Genomic DNA, 15856 nt, shown 5'->3' on the forward strand with positions numbered 1-15856 from the left:
CTTTCCAGTCTGTAGGGGCATGAGGCAGGGGTGGCCACTATCCCCTTTACTTTTTGCTCTTGCAATGGAATCTTTAGTTGCTCAAATCCCCCAACATCATGCGGATCGTGGACTGGGCTTTACCACCCACGGGCTGGTGGTGTCTCTTTATGCGGACAACATCACCCTGTATGTAAATCACCCGGAACAAAACCTTTCACCACTCATTCACGATATTATACATTTTGGTGGCATATCTGGGATCCACATCAACATGGCCAAGTCCACGTTGCTCCCCCTAATGGTGGCAAAAGTCCCCTTACCCGTGGAGTATCCACTCCAGTGGGCAGGCGGCCCTGTCAAATACTTGGGGATACATGTATGCATCGACACAAGGGAAATATGGAGGGCCAACCTTGGCAGTGCAATGACCTGGCTAGAGGATTGCATCCACATATAGACTGAGCTCCTGCTATCCCAAGCAGGGCGGATCGCCATTGCAAAGATGGTGGTACTCCCAAAGTTCCTCGACATGTTCATTAACATTCCTATGCCAATTTCACAAGCCTTTTTCCATAGACTTCGATCCAATCTCAAAGTGTTATTCTGGGCCGGGAAACAACCCCGCGGTGAATACGAACTCCTCATATTGCCACAAACACGGGGCGGATTGGGTGCACCGAATTTACAGGTATACGCACTGTGCGCTCAGGCACAATGTTTACATTTTTGGACACATACTACACCCTTCCAGCCACACGTGGCAGTGGAAATAGATAAGATTTCACTATGTCCCATATCAACGGCTGTTTCTCCCATTCAAATGTCCAGACCACAAAATTGATACCCCACAGTGCTTACCCAGGGCATGGTGAGGTCTTGCAAAGCGCTCGGGACACAAGCGCCTGTATGCTCCTTCGGTTCCGGTGGCCAGACACCCCGAACTCCCTCCGTTATCGGACAATGACCCTTGCGCCGAGCCGGCCGACTTGTCATTCGCACCTTTGCTGATTTATTTCCAAACAATCAATTCCTTGACCCTCCTGATCAAGACCTTACTATAAATGGCCCCCTTGATTGTTTTTATACTAACAACTACGCGCAACCTGTAGAGCTTCCTTAGAGACATTTCCGAAGCTCCCACAAACCCTCACAGCACTAGAACATATCTATACAACCATCACTGCACGGAAACTTATCACATCGTTATATATTCACATGCATAAATTAGCGCCAGTAGCATCCACACTGGCCCAGGAGGCGTAAGACAGAGACCTTCAATAGCCCCTAGCAGATAAACAGTGAGAATTGTGCTGCGGCCAACTAGAATCTTTATCTCCCAACTACAGGCTGTGGCTCATTCATGTAAAATGTTTGCATCGCATCTATAGAACCCCTGTACAAACATATCGCATGGGACTTACTCCAGAATCTCTGTACAAGGTGCCACTCACCTGCGGCAGATTACCTACATTTGACATGGAACTGCCCAGCTATTACCAGGTACTGGGGGAAGGTATTTCACACTATTGGGACAATAATAGACACACCACTGAACCTGTCCCCGTTGTTGGGATTGTTGGAATGTGTGGTTGAGGTGAACTGCGAGATCATCAGGCTTGCCGTATTACTGCTGCTGCTTGCAAAGCGCAGGGTCGCGATGAACTGGGGACGTCCCCGAGCTCCACAAATACGGGATTGGCTTAAAGATGCCACGTACTGCCACGAGCAATTAGCCAACTATTGGAAGCTAATGCCAATGAGATCCATCCCCCGTGATATCTGGGAACCCTTCAGTGCCTATCTCTGTTTTTTGGACACCACAGCTGTGAACCCTGTCGAGCAGAGTGAGAGTCCCAAAACCCTTTAGAATGCCTGTCTACTGAGCTCCCCTTGCGATTCGCTCCTATCTCTGGCTGCCCCCACAATGGACACTTAAGATAGATTCAGTTATCATGTTGGTTTCACATTGGGCCGGGCAATGAATGGTATGCTGGGGGACAGTGCATGGAAACAGCTGTCCATTTGGCCATGTAGGTATGTCTCATCACTCACTCATTGGATCCTATTCCTTGAGTGCAATGGTGTTTAAAATGCAATGAACACAATTGTTTTAATGTAACTGTATCACTGTCTATACTGTATGTGCACTGTCGCTGACAACGTTAATCAATCCAATGTCTGTATTCATTGTCAACAAGGTTAATAAAGGTTTTTTTTTTTTTTAAAGTAGTCTTTGAAAAGATTCTTTGTTGACCAAGGGGTCAAGAACTCTAACCAGAATTGACTATGTCCTGAAGATGGTCTCACAGATTTGTTTCAGCGAAGACTGAAACATCGACGACGATTCCATTCTCCTTAGAAATTCTTATAATTCATTTCCTTCTGGGTATTTGTTCCTATGTTTAGGACAGACTTATTCTTTTCTCTGTGGAGATAGATACACACATTGAGAATTAAGATGCTTTTCATGTATTGAATGTATATATGATCTGCTTTCAATGTGATTTCATTTTTTGTCTCTGTATTTCTCTGTACCCCTGTATATTAGTCTTGTGAACCTTAGGACATGTGTGTCATTTTATGACTTTTTGAAATATATTTTTCTGTATCACCTATAACCCGGTTGCTGTAATTAATTACCAATTCAATCGAAAATAATCTTTGATTTGCTCTTTTTAATGTTCTCAGTTATCACTTGAGAGAAATAGTCTTCAAAAAGTTTTTTAAGTCTGTTCTTGAATATATCCCTTGTAGGCAGCTTTACCCTACCGCTTCTCTACCCAAGCCCACAAGGGTTGACTGGGTTGCCCAATTTCCTATCACTTTTAGAAAGTGGACATTTCTCTACTCCTAGCACTTTGTGTGTCTTCCAGCCTGTCTCTAATACACTTCTGGGTTTGGGTGACAGCTACACTTTGCGCATTCCCTCTAGACAGCCACAAGCACAGGACATTCAGCTGCATCTGCATTCATCTGCATACTGATGGGTCTTCCTGGGCCGAGGGATGGGGACGGATGGACACTTACACTTCAATAGGTAGTGCCCTGCCCTCACACAAAGCACTGATCAACCCCACAGGGTCAGCATGGCAGACATGACTGGTCTGAAAGGAGATTTGCATGCTTCAAAGGCCAGCCTTTGATATCACTTTCACTTCATAGGCAGTTTTGGTTATAATGTACTGGGTCTCTGACCCCATCTAATCAGATACTTCTTTGGACCTGTAACCAGACACTGCTGACTCACATCTGCACATTGCCAGAGGGATTTTTGTGCTGCCAGGAGGGACGACTGCCACTCTGCTAATTGATCTGCTGTGTTGGCCAGCTGCCTGCTGATTGCTGGACTGCAGGAAGGACTGCCACTTTTCTACCTGCCTTGCTGTGCTGTCCTGCTGCCTACTACCTTTTTGCAGTGCCTCCTTTCAAAGTGCTCTACAAGGACTTGTCGGCTTGCCCCCTGTTCCTGGAAGTCCGAGGGCCATCAAGACTTCACCATACCAACCAGTAGGACTCTGAGTCTGGCAGCTGGCACTGACATGATTCAGCGCCGCTGCTAACGACGGATTGATTGCTTTGATTCACCCGAAACCAGTGCTTTGGTCTGTAGGAGGTAAGCGATCCAAACTGTAGCAGTGAGCTCATTAGGGAATACCCCCCTGTGTACCCCAGATGGCAAGCAGTCCATGCAGGGAGGACCCATACTCTGTGGGAGAAAAGCAACAGTCGCAGTGTTGCATGCCAAGCAAATTCAGTGCACCCCTGGCCTGATGCATTGCCAGGGTAACGCTGAGTGCAGCGACAACCTCATCGCCCTAACAGCGGCTCTCATCCCGATCCTTGCTGCAGCTTGACTGACAATATCGCTGTCTTGGAAGCTCTGTCCTTAAGGTCGGTGACTTTGGTGGCTTGCTCCAACCCCGCCGCCTCGAGTGAAGGAACTTTCGCTTGTGAATGATCCTGAGTGGTCCGTGCCAGCTGTGCTGCACTCCCCTGCATCGAACTCAGTGTGCCGGACTTGGGGGACTCAGGAAGGATCTCCCCGGGCCCGTGATCTAGGTACACACATACCTATGGTGATTTCTATACACGTACGTGCCGATCCTCTGTGGGGATCTAACCCAAAAATGCATACTTGCCAATCCTCTGTGGGGATCCAAACCAAAATAATCCGGTCGATGCGACCACTAGTTATCTGACTAGCATGAGTGTTCTCTCAAGGCTCAGAACTGTAAAGCACAATATTTTTTATTGCATTTGTAAACGTGTATAACTTGAAACTGTACATTGGATTCTTTTCATTTTGGTCTTGTTTTGTTCAGAATATAATAGGCTATATTTATAAACCTACATGGAGTTGTTTTGTGGTGTAATCACTGTGTCGCTGTGTGTGTTTGTGTTGCACAAATACTTTACAGATTGCCTTTTAGATAAGCCTGCCTGCTCTGCGCCAAGATATTACAGGGTGAGCAAGCACAGGTTTTCTCAGTTGTGTACCTAGCTTACACTGACTAGAGTGGTAGGTTCTGCCTGGCCTGGATGTTTACACTAGTTAACCAGAAACCACAATACTAACACTTTCCTATCAAGACATGGCTGTTCGAATGAGCTTCCGGAACCTGCAAGCACCTGCATACCCTGTTAGGTGATTAGCTGTGCTTTACAAATCCATATTGATAGATTGATTGACCATGCCTGTCATTGCAGCCAATTCCAGGGCGTCATATATAGTAACCTGCCAAATTAATATTAATTAGGCAAGTCGTTCAGGGTCTGCATGCGACCTGCATTTTTTTATGTGATCTGCTTGGACATAATTTGCATAGCAAAATCAGAGACAGGTTGCCAAACAACTATGTGCAATTTACACCCACTTTTTCCAACCTGTCTTTTGATATATTTGACTCTGAGTTCCTTGACCAACTGTGATTAAATTTGTAAATGAAGCTTTTAGCGTTTATTTTCTTTGCAAGTTGAATACTCTGTATATAAAAGAAAAATGCAACAGATACTACAAAAATGTATTATTTTTCCTTTAGCTAGTGACAATGCACTTAAATTGCCATCTGGAAGCTCTGATTGGGTCCTTGCCAACCTGAATGTCACTGGATATTTCAGAGTTAAGTATGACCAACAGAACTGGGAGCGACTTCTACTACAGTTATCTTTAGATCACAGGGTAAGTTGTCTGAAATAAATATCTTAAGGCCGTACTTCAAGTATGCCATGAAAAAGCCCGGTATTGCAACCTTCCAATACCAATACCAGCAGCATCAATACCTTTGTAGGGGGTGGTATGATGGACTATTCAGTTTTACCCTAAGGTATCCCTCAGAAATGAGGTATCCCTAAAATATGAGGAATTACTAGAAATTGGCAATACTGAACTCAGTTCCCCCAATAACTCCCCAATTTCAGAAGCTGAAGTGTCTGGGTGAAACTCATGGGCCTGCCATTTACCAGCAATATTGTAATCCTAATGGGGCTGATAACTCTAGTTACTGGTCCGATCGGTGGCAGCGAGGCATTCATCATAATGAGGTCAGTGTACTTTTGTTCAGAGTTAGTCATACTTCACCAGCTCCAATTTGATGGCAATTAAAATGATCAGTATATAAATTGTTTATTGCAAAAGTGAGGCGATTGCTGTACAATAGGCAATAGTATACAGTAAGTAAGTAAGTAATTTTATTTAAATATGATTTTGGAACTCCTTGGAGATCCACATATTACAAAATAACAGCCAAAATATAATAAAATGAGTCCACATATAATCGACTTTTTCTAGCAAAAAATGTACGGATTATCATACCGTTCATCTAATACAATTCTAAAAAACATTTGAAAAAGTTAAAAATTCTGTTACAGAAAATTTCGTTTGGGGGACTGAAGATAGCATCTATCAGAGATCTTGCGGATAAAATACCAAACTGAATACATACAGGCTTTACCCACAGACGACGGTGGGCCATTAATGCTGGACAGACTAGCAGGACATGTATAGAGTCTTGGACTGAGATATTGCAAAGGTTACATATATTAGATATACCATGCCATTTGGCCAACAACTTATTCAGTGGAAGGAGATCCTGCCTAAGAAGCAGCCAAAAACGGCGCAAATCGTGGGGTATATTCCAGGAGGCGTAAGGTTGTATTTGTTTAAACAAATAGGAATCAACAGCTTGAGTGGCCCCCTTCTTTTGTACAATCAAGTTACGATCCCTTTCGTAGCTTAGCTTCCATGTGGCTTGTTTTAATGTAAATTTTAATTGTTGCATAGAAAGGTCTAAAAGAGTGGCTTCCTCTAAGTCCAAGAGTGTAATGGCCTTCCTATAATTCTTTATAAGAATCGAATGCTCTTTTAGTGGGCCCATCAACTCTTTTGTGATTAGGGATCTTAGTGTGGCTGGCTTTCCTTTGACCAAACAGATAACCCAGCGAATGACTCCTGCCAGACCCTGTGCCCAGCTACTTCTTAGACCGAATTCTAAACGAAGGGCTGCTGCACTGCAACTATTATTAACTGAAGTTAAGCTTCTCAAGAGGGAACCCTCGATAATGTCCAAAAAACCCCATTCGACTAAGTCGATGAGTTCTATGCCGTAAAGCAAAGTTGGGGGGACTTTTGCCCGGAAAGCCTCCAGCAAATAACCAAAGTGTCTTTTACCGGTTGATTTGTATAATGCTCTTAACCCATTTCCCTGCGACTTTGCCTTGCGGGAACTATTTTCTATATGGGATTTGTTGCTCAAGTTGCTATTTACAACCTTACCCAAAAATACGTATGATTTTACTCTTTCTAGTTTTTGGCCTCCCAGCTCCCAGCTAATGTGTTCCAACTTCAGTTTTTTTTTCGCCCCTCCATACACATTACCTTACTTTTGGAAATGTTTATTTTCAGGAAATGGTTTTCGGAGAATGCGTATAATGAATGCAGACGGTTGTTAAGGCCTTTTGGAGTAAGGTCTAGGATTAATATATCGTCCGCATACATTAAACAAGAGATATATCTGTCTCCCAGACGTGGGGCAATTCCTTCGCATGCAGATATGATAAGGGGGAGATCACTAACGTAAAGGGAAAACAAAAGAGGAGCTAAAAGACAGCCCTGTTTAAGGCCATTTGCCGATGGAATAAGCTGGGATAAGCCCCTTTCACCCCCCAATAGCACTCTGCACCACGTGTTATCGTGCAAATCTTGTACCAAGCATAAGAGTCTATGAGGCATTCCCAGGGCATGTAGCTTTCTCCACAGTACTTGTCGGTCGACCTTATCAAAGGCTGTGGAGAAATCTAGGAATGCCGCATAGACTCTCCCCTTTCTGGCTCCAATATATTTATCGGTTATTACCTGGAGGGCTGTTAAGTTGTCCATGGTACTGTGGTTTTTCCTGAAACCTGTCTGCTCGAGAGGAAGAATATTTAAATGCTCCACCCAATCATTTATTCGTTTGAGCAGACATCTTGTAAAAACTTTGCCGATTGCATCCAACAGTGCAATCTGGCGGTAATTCTGAGGGGATAAACGATCTCCCTTTTTAAACAATGGTACCAGGATACTTCCCTTCCAAGAGGGTAAAACCTTACCTCTAGATAAACAAATATTGAAAATTGGACAGAGTAGCATACTCCATTTAGCCCTGTTCTGTTTTAGTACATTAATGGGCAATTCATCCGGGCCCATAGCCCCGGAGTGCCTCATTTCTCCAATAGCTAAGTCTATGTCCTTTTCTGTAAATGGCTCTAAAGACAAGCTCATTTCGTTTGGCCGTACTTGCAAGGTCACCGTATTATTGCTTGCATAAAGATTAGAGACAAAATCCCTCCATATTTTTTCCTCAATAGGGATGGGTAAAGGGCTTGTTCTCAGTCCGCACCCCTCACCTATAAGGGACCAAAATTGCCTCATTTCCCCGTTAATAGCAGCTTCTCTTATTTTTACCCAGATAGCATCCTCTTTTTCTTTGCGTAATGTGGTTAATAGCCTTCTCCGTTTCCTTTTTAACATTGTTATTTTTTGTGCTATAGCAACAGATCTATTTAAATATTGGGCCCTTACTAATTTATTAATTTCTATGTTAAGCAGTCTCAGAGGGCTAGTAAATATTCCAAAGGACTTTTTCCTATTGAGCTTTTTTGCCCCTGTTATCACTGACTTCAAGAACAGAGAGAAATGTTCAATTTCAGAGCCATACCAGGAAGGAAGCTCAGATATTGCTACATCGAGCATTTCTTCCAAATTTCGACACGCCCTTGCGTTCCAGTAGCACCTTCCTGATTTGGAACCGAAATTTGTTTGATCACTATTCAGAGACCACTGATCACATTTAGATGGCTTTACATTCATCGAGATGGAGAGGATTCTGTGATCACTTAACGGTGTATCAATAATATCGAGATCCTTCAATAACTCAAATGATTGGGACCCCATTATTACGTAATCAAGAATCGATTCCCCTTGGTAGGATTTATGCGTGAACTTAGCCGGGGAATCCGAGGGGAGTCTCCCATTTGCAAAAATCCCATCCATTTCTGCCAACTCATTTAGTAAAAGTTTGCCACGTTTATTTGTTTTTATATTTTCAGGAAACGCTGCCCGAGGAATATGGAGAGTTTCTTCTCTAAGTTTATCACAGAATAAGTTTATGCTTGAGTTGGAGATCTTGCAATTCAGGTCCCCGACTAAAATTATAGCCGCCGTTGGATCTTTCTCCCTGATACTCTGGCTATGCAAGAAAACCTTTTTTAAGATTGCATTAAAACCAGCTTCCGGTGGTATATAGACATTTATCAGAACCAGACGATTGCCAGTTTTAGGATTGCCAGACTCAAATAAGGTTACTACTTGGAAGAGTTTACTCGGATCCATATAGTGCACATAGTTCCAATTTATTCGGTTCGATAAGAGGCAAGCTATCCCCCCACTGGCATGTCCTTTTTTGTTCGGGGTGGCGCTACCTTCCAATACATAATAATCTTTCCCTATTTGAATTTTATCGGTACACCATGTCTCCTGGAGGCATATTATATTTGCCTCCAGGGACAAAAGGAATGCCGTTTTCTCCGGACTGTTTTTTAAACCGGCTGCATTCCAGGATATTATAAATAATTCTTTGCTAAAGATGCGAATTAGATAGTTGTTTATTTAGGGATCTTTCTGCAAGAACTCTGGGAAGCCAATTCCATTGAACATTTTCCTCTCCGATATCAGATTGATAAGATGGCAAGGTAGGGTTAGCATAGGATACTAAACGAGAATCCTTAGACTTGCATATTTTTAACTCTGTAAGCTCACCCACCTTATTTATACTACCTGTTGCTGCTTGCAACAGAGAAAAGGGGGGCTTCTGGCGAGTTTGGGATTTAAGGATATTGTTTTGTCTAGTATGCCCCAACACCGGGATTACATCTATTCCTCTGCTCTGCAGATCTTCTGAGCGTTGCAGAATTAGATTGGCTACTAACTTGGAGTGGAACTTCACCCTAGTTATCATCCCCACTTCTGATTTTAATAATTGTACCCTATCTAGATCGGCTGATTGTATTAGTTTCAAGTTAGCAGATTCTTGAAAATATTTAAGCAGGAGGGATCTGTTCAGAATGCATTCAGCATCAAAAAGGGGAGAAAATTCTACCCATACGGTATCTATGCTTTTCTCCTTAGACTCTATTAACGGGGCACCTCTTGCAACTACTCCCAAGAAAGGTGTTGCTAGAGGGTTAAGTATTGGAGCTACTTGGCCGGAGGGGTTTTGCTCATGTCCTGAAAATGTTGGATTTTTTGACCCAATTATATCCCTATTGATGGTAACTTGTTGGAAGAGGATATTTGTGTCAATTGTTGATGATGGGGAGGGGGGGGGGGGAAGTAGATAATAATGCTGGAGTAGCCAGGGGCGGAGGCACAATATTTTCTTTAATGATCTTATTTTCAGGGTTATTATCCTTTTCAGCTACCACCTGAGTTTGATATACCTCATTGTGTAAGGGGGAATTAAGATGTTTTCTAATGAGGATTTTCCTCCGCCTATTTTTTCTATCCGTCTCAATAGTTTCCTCTTATTTTTTCCGTTCTTTTTTATTATCACTGACTTCCCTTTATTACCATTCCCTACCGGAGTGGCATCCACCTCTCTATCTCCTTCTCCCTGTTGCGTCTTAAAAATAGGGAAAAGGTCATTCCCAGTTTTTGGAGGGAGTTCCCCACCAAATTTAATTTCTGAATCATTAACTAAAGAACAATTTAGGGTGGGGGATGGCTGGGTAGCACTTGTTTTTACATCCTCATATACTCTATTTGGAACATTATTAACTACTGATAATTGTTCTTTTATTCCTACCTCATCTGATACTACAGAGGAGGAGGACTGCTTCTTTTGGACTGCATCCTTCTCTTTTTGAGTGCCCAATAAAACTTTCAAAATTTGGGTCACTGTATCAAGTACACAGTCGGATCCCCCCACAAATTTTTCCAATAATTGTAAAATGGACGACAATAAGTGTTCTAATATATGGAGGGAATCAGAAATGGGTTTGTCTGTCCCCTGACATTGTAGTGCATTTATCCCAATCAGATTCAAATTGGGGCTTATGGAAAAATTTGAGTGTGAGGACTTGGAAGGGGTACTACTGTAAAGATGCAAGCCAGCATGGGTCGATGTTACCGGGGTTTTTAAGTCCATCTCGGCTTTGACCAGGTCAGTCTTTATGTACCTTTGACATAGGTCTTTGTCAAGGACCATTGGAGACAGACCATTGTTGAAAGAATCTTTTGTTGGCGATATATTTACTGTATGATGGGCCTCTTCGTGTGAAGTTTTCTCTATATGCAAGTTATCTTGTTCTATGTCTTTCTTTGTTTTTATGACTACTTCTGGTACCAGTTCAATAATATTTTTCATTGTAGAGAATAGGGGAGGAGAAAAACCACACTCAGAGGACAAAGGTGCTACTTTTGTTACTACTGAACTATTATCCACAATTACCTTTTTATTTTCAGGCATCTCTCTCGAAGTATTGGGTAATATGTCTGAATGGATAGCTCCAGAGTCCTTAATATCCTCCGACATATTGTCCGCCACTATAGCTTTATTCTTACCCCTTTCCCAAAGATTAAAAAGCTGGCAAGTGCTTTTCAAATTAGTGGCTTGGCTGAGCTTATTTCGGAGGGGATTCGATCTGGTTTTTGAGCCTGATCTTCCTACCAGTATTCTCCCAGACCTTAATTTCTTTGTCATCATCACAAACAAACAATGAGAAACGATAAAAAGTGTAGGGGAAATTACTATTTAGTGCATCTAGGCTGAAATACTTGGCAGATTTCTCTAAGGTATAAATTTAATGAACTAATCCTAGGCCTGATAATCTATGTCTACAGAACCTCTCAGATTGTTGTAAACATTCTAAAACATTTCTCAGATGGGGCGAGGAGGTCACAAGACAGGTGGGGGTACTCTGGCCGAACAGTATGCGGATAGACAGATGTTAGGGGACTGGCCTAGCCTAGCCTTCTCGTGCCTCTGAGGGCCTCAGAGGGCCCGCCCTTGTCCCGGGCTTCTCCCGGGCGCTTCCCGCGCGCTCCCGCGCAGCGGAGCAGTGACCCGTTTGATATAGATTGGGTGTAGAGGGGGGCGTGGCCTACAGGGAGAGCGTCACCAGGTGGATTGGGTGAAGGAAACAGCAGGGACTCTTGGAAGTTGGAGTCCTGCAGTATTCTCGCTCGCAGCCCTGTCTACCAAAAGCCCTCAGTGCGATGTGTCCAGGATTCAGCAAACCACAGCACCGTGAAGCGGGACCCGGGAAGCGGGTCCGGCGAAAGGTAGCGCCTTACAAAGCGCTAGCTGTGAGCCTCAAGACGCTTCCTCAGTCCTCCAGCGTCAGGATCAAACTCCAGCACAGCTAGTAGCAGTGGAAAGTATACAGTAATTGAACCTGAAATATGCAAACTCTGCTGTTAGACAAGGGGGCCATTTCAAGCCTGTCAAACAGTATTCAGGGATCAATAACTCCAGGAGATGGCAATACTCCTCTTTCCATGCTTATGTTAAGCAACATATTGGTATCAGTGGCTCCACACTGATTTCCACTTGTTCTTGCCTGGTATTTGTGGAAGGTTACGTCTCTGGATAAAATACTACTAAAGCATGGAGTAACATCCGATCTAAAAATCCCAATGGGTCTGGTAACTTTTGCAATGAGGCCCTGACTGATGAATAGGATGCTTTTTCGAAACCATGTGCAAAATAGTGGAACAGCCTAATTTTACATAACATCCTCCTGTTACTTCAAAAAGTCTTGAACTTTACCTCCTGTACAGAGTATAATCTTTGATTGTCTAAAGCTACCTTAGCCTAAAGACATCAGGGGCCGTATTATACAAGTGCCCTGCGAGCGCCACGGGTGTTTGCTCCCGTTTTGCTCTCCCCGGGGTACTTTGGTATTACAGAAGGGGCCGCAGACACTTGTGAGTCCCCTTATGTAATACAAATAGCGCTGGCACACATAAAGCGCCAGCGCTATCTTTAGAGGGCGTTTCCTCATATGCATGGGGGAGTGGCCCCATGCAAATGAGGGAATCCCCTTGCCTCTGTGCCCACGCCGTATTGCAGACGCGGGTGCAGAGACAAAGAAGCTCTCAGGAGGCACACTGGCAATGTGCTACCTAAATGGTGGTGCACTGTCAGTGTGCCCACTAATTGCAGGGGAGAGGGTGTCCAATTGACCCGTCACACATCCCCTAGCAGGCGGGTGCAGTCACTCACTGCACCCACCTGTAAAGGGATCGCTAATCCCCGTTAAAAGTGCAGGCGGGTTGCTGCATGCAATGTGAAAATAAGGAGCAGCTTTAAAGCAGCTGCTCCATTTTTCACATGGATGCACTGCTCACAGGGCAGCATGGGTATCCGAGGGCTGCCCGAGTTCGTGGCTGCCCCCAGGACAGCGCATTTATCATCATGCGGAACATTTTCCTAGATTGCGTTGGGCACACCTTTTGCTAACCAAACAAGCCGGGCGACTTTTTCACAAGTCCTGGGTACCGCAAGTGATTTACTCTCCGCTAAGACCGTCGAGGCAAGTTCATTCCGAGGTCTATGACCAAGCCTTATTGATGAACACAAACTGTCACAAAAAAGATATATTCGTCCAACTAAAGAATCGACTCTTTACCACCCCCAGTGGTTCCAAGTCGAGTGTTTTGTTGAAGCACCATGAGTGCCTTTGCAAGCATTTAGTTGCAGCTACTTTGGTCCTGATGAGAATCCCTGCAAGAGGAGGGATTCGAAACGCGTAGACCTTGTTGTCTCAGGCCAATCTATATATATTAAAAACAAAGGGTGTAGTTTTCACAATTGTGATCAATTGATTTTTTTTTAAGGCCTTTTTGTTCATTCGTCGAATCTAACAATGGTTATGTTCAAATGTTAATATGATATATATGATGTGTAGATAGCGTGATTGATTAGTGAGTGTAGTGTGAAAATGTGGATGATTGAAAGATGTGAATGGGGGTGCTGTTCGAATGAATGAGGAATGGAGAACGTATAAAGGCTCGAAGCAGTTTGCTGTGTGAGAAAAAGTGGTCCACTCTGATTTGAAGATGTCGTTTTTTATCTATTTTGAATAACTATTTGTGATGAGAGAATTAATGTAGTTTGTAAAAAAGTGACCTGGATTAAATCCAACTGAAAAAGTAGTTGGCATTGTTATTGTTTTATTCAATACACAGTGATTACGTTTCTTTTGAAAAAAAGTGCAGCATTGGCGCCCCTTTTGTTCATTGATGTTGTCAAGCTTGGCCTTGCTGCCTCGAAGCCAAAACCCTAGATTGTTTTTCAGCTCATTCATCCATGGCTTTGACATTTACCCTCTTACCCTGTTCAGGAGGTTTTCCTCAACATCTATGGCGTACCACTTAAATGTCTTTGCTATGTAAGACTCTCATTGAGAGCTTTTATCATTTATTTCAGTTTCTAAATGTCATAACTCACTGCTGTGACATAGCAACAGTTGATAACAAAACTGGTTACCCACTGCTGTGATGGCATAAATGCCTTCTAGGGCAGGCTATTAGGCCCCAACTTGAGTCTGTCAGCACAGCAGTGGTTGTCTGCTTTCAATGAAAGCAGAATGAAAGCAGAAAGCACAGCTTCAGGAAGGGGAAGGAAGGCATGGAGGGTGGTCAGGTTGGTTGGGGATTACAGGTAGGATTTCTTTTTAAATGTGGGACTGGGAGGAGAGGCTATGTTACGTATGGCTACCCCATTAATAATTTGCCCCTGCGTAGCAGTTGAAAGCATGGACAGACAATTTTGGGGGCCATACATAACAAAGAATTATAGATAGGTAAAAAGTGAACTATGGGGATGTTTTTCACCTCAGGGTTCTGAGTGACATCATAGCTTCATTCTTGTTGTCTTTTTGATATCACTCAGAACCCTGAGGTGAAACATGTTTTATTGGTGTTTTCTTTGACACCAGGGTCCTTTACAATCAGCCTCTGTATATTGGAGAAGCAGAGGGGAAAGAGAAGCAGGAGATATCAGAGGTTATTTGGAAGATAGGAAGCTTCAACTAAGCCTGCACTTTCACAGCTCCCCTTTAGTCACATTCCAGTTTTGCTTTTCCCAGCAGGACCATGTAAGAGTTATAACAACAATACACCAGCTTACCTTGTCTGGAAAAACTCTGGCTGACTGATAATCTGTTTCATAAGTAATGTTACCTTTGGATAAACTTCAGTTGGTCTATCTGAGTTTGTTTCAAACTAAGAAGTACAAAGTTTATGTGCACATCAATTATGTTTTTTATCTTGTTTATCTGTATTGCACACATATAACTCTATCTTTAGCTTCTTGCTCATGGTCGACAACTAGATAAGGACCGATAACTCAGCCAATGTGAAGACTCCCTTAAAGAGCCAAAGGTCAAATGGATTAGTGGCCAGTCTGCATCACAGTGCTGTGTTCGTTTGCGATACAACCTTGCCTATTAATTTCACTGAACCAGATGTATCAATGCAACACACCACAAACAGGCTGGCCACAAGAAATCACAAACATTTTGCATCATCTATTACTATCAGGCTGGATTCTTTCTGTGAAACCTCGCAATTCCCCATTGCACAATGGCCCAAAAACTTATATTTGGAAAAGAGAAGGCAGCAGAGAATGCAGGAGTCTGTAGGCCAGGTATCTGCTCCTCCTCATGCCTATAGCAGCTACTCCCACAATAGAAGTTGTCCTTCGCGAACATGTGAAATTGGTCAAACTTTTAGTGCAAGTCTAAGAGAATTTTCCATGATATCAAATATGGTGCCCCTTTGCTTCCCCATATTCTTGCAATTCACATTAAACTGACATGTTTGCATTGCAAATAGCAATGTCACCTTGAGAAATTATGTTTTTGCTTCTCATCCTTGCAAAGTCTTTCACTGCAGGCTTACAAAAGGGCAAATCTTTTGCTATAATGGGACCCAGTTGCTCACATATTTCCAGAAATACAATCTCTGTTTTTGGAGGTTAAAGCTTTTCAAGGGAAGGAAGCACATGGTTCTGTTCTGTGTTCACGTGCATGAAGACTCTAGTGGTCCTCAGTGTACTCCTTCTAAATATTACGTAATCTGTAGGGTGTGGTTCATAAAGTTTTTGACGCAGTGCGTTCAGTTAATGGTTGAATGCTGAGGAATAAAGACATGCAAACCAGAGCCCTGTGTGTGGCTTGGTCTGTTGCATGCTCCCGTGCTGGGGAAGACGCTACAACTGGGGACAAGCCAGGGGATACTTGCTACCAATGATTTAAAAAAGTGCTCTCCCTGGGAGTTTGCCATGGTCCAGCAAATTGCTGGACCATGCACCTTAAGAATAGATCTACAGGT

General features: G+C 43.3%; 1 protein-coding gene across 1 annotated transcript in view; it reads left to right on the plus strand.

Annotated features, from left to right (window-relative positions):
* The window catches only part of LOC146860509 (aminopeptidase N-like), a 368609-nt gene that overhangs the window by 157021 nt on the left and 195732 nt on the right, over positions 1-15856 (plus strand). The window contains exon 12 of the mRNA XM_085644421.1: positions 5022-5161. Coding sequence (XP_085500547.1) covers positions 5022-5161 — 140 coding nt within the window. The remainder of the gene's footprint in view (positions 1-5021; positions 5162-15856) is intronic.

This window comes from Triturus cristatus, chromosome 3_1, assembly GCF_964204655.1.
Source record: "Triturus cristatus chromosome 3_1, aTriCri1.1, whole genome shotgun sequence".
Classification (NCBI taxonomy): Eukaryota; Metazoa; Chordata; class Amphibia; order Caudata; family Salamandridae; genus Triturus; species Triturus cristatus.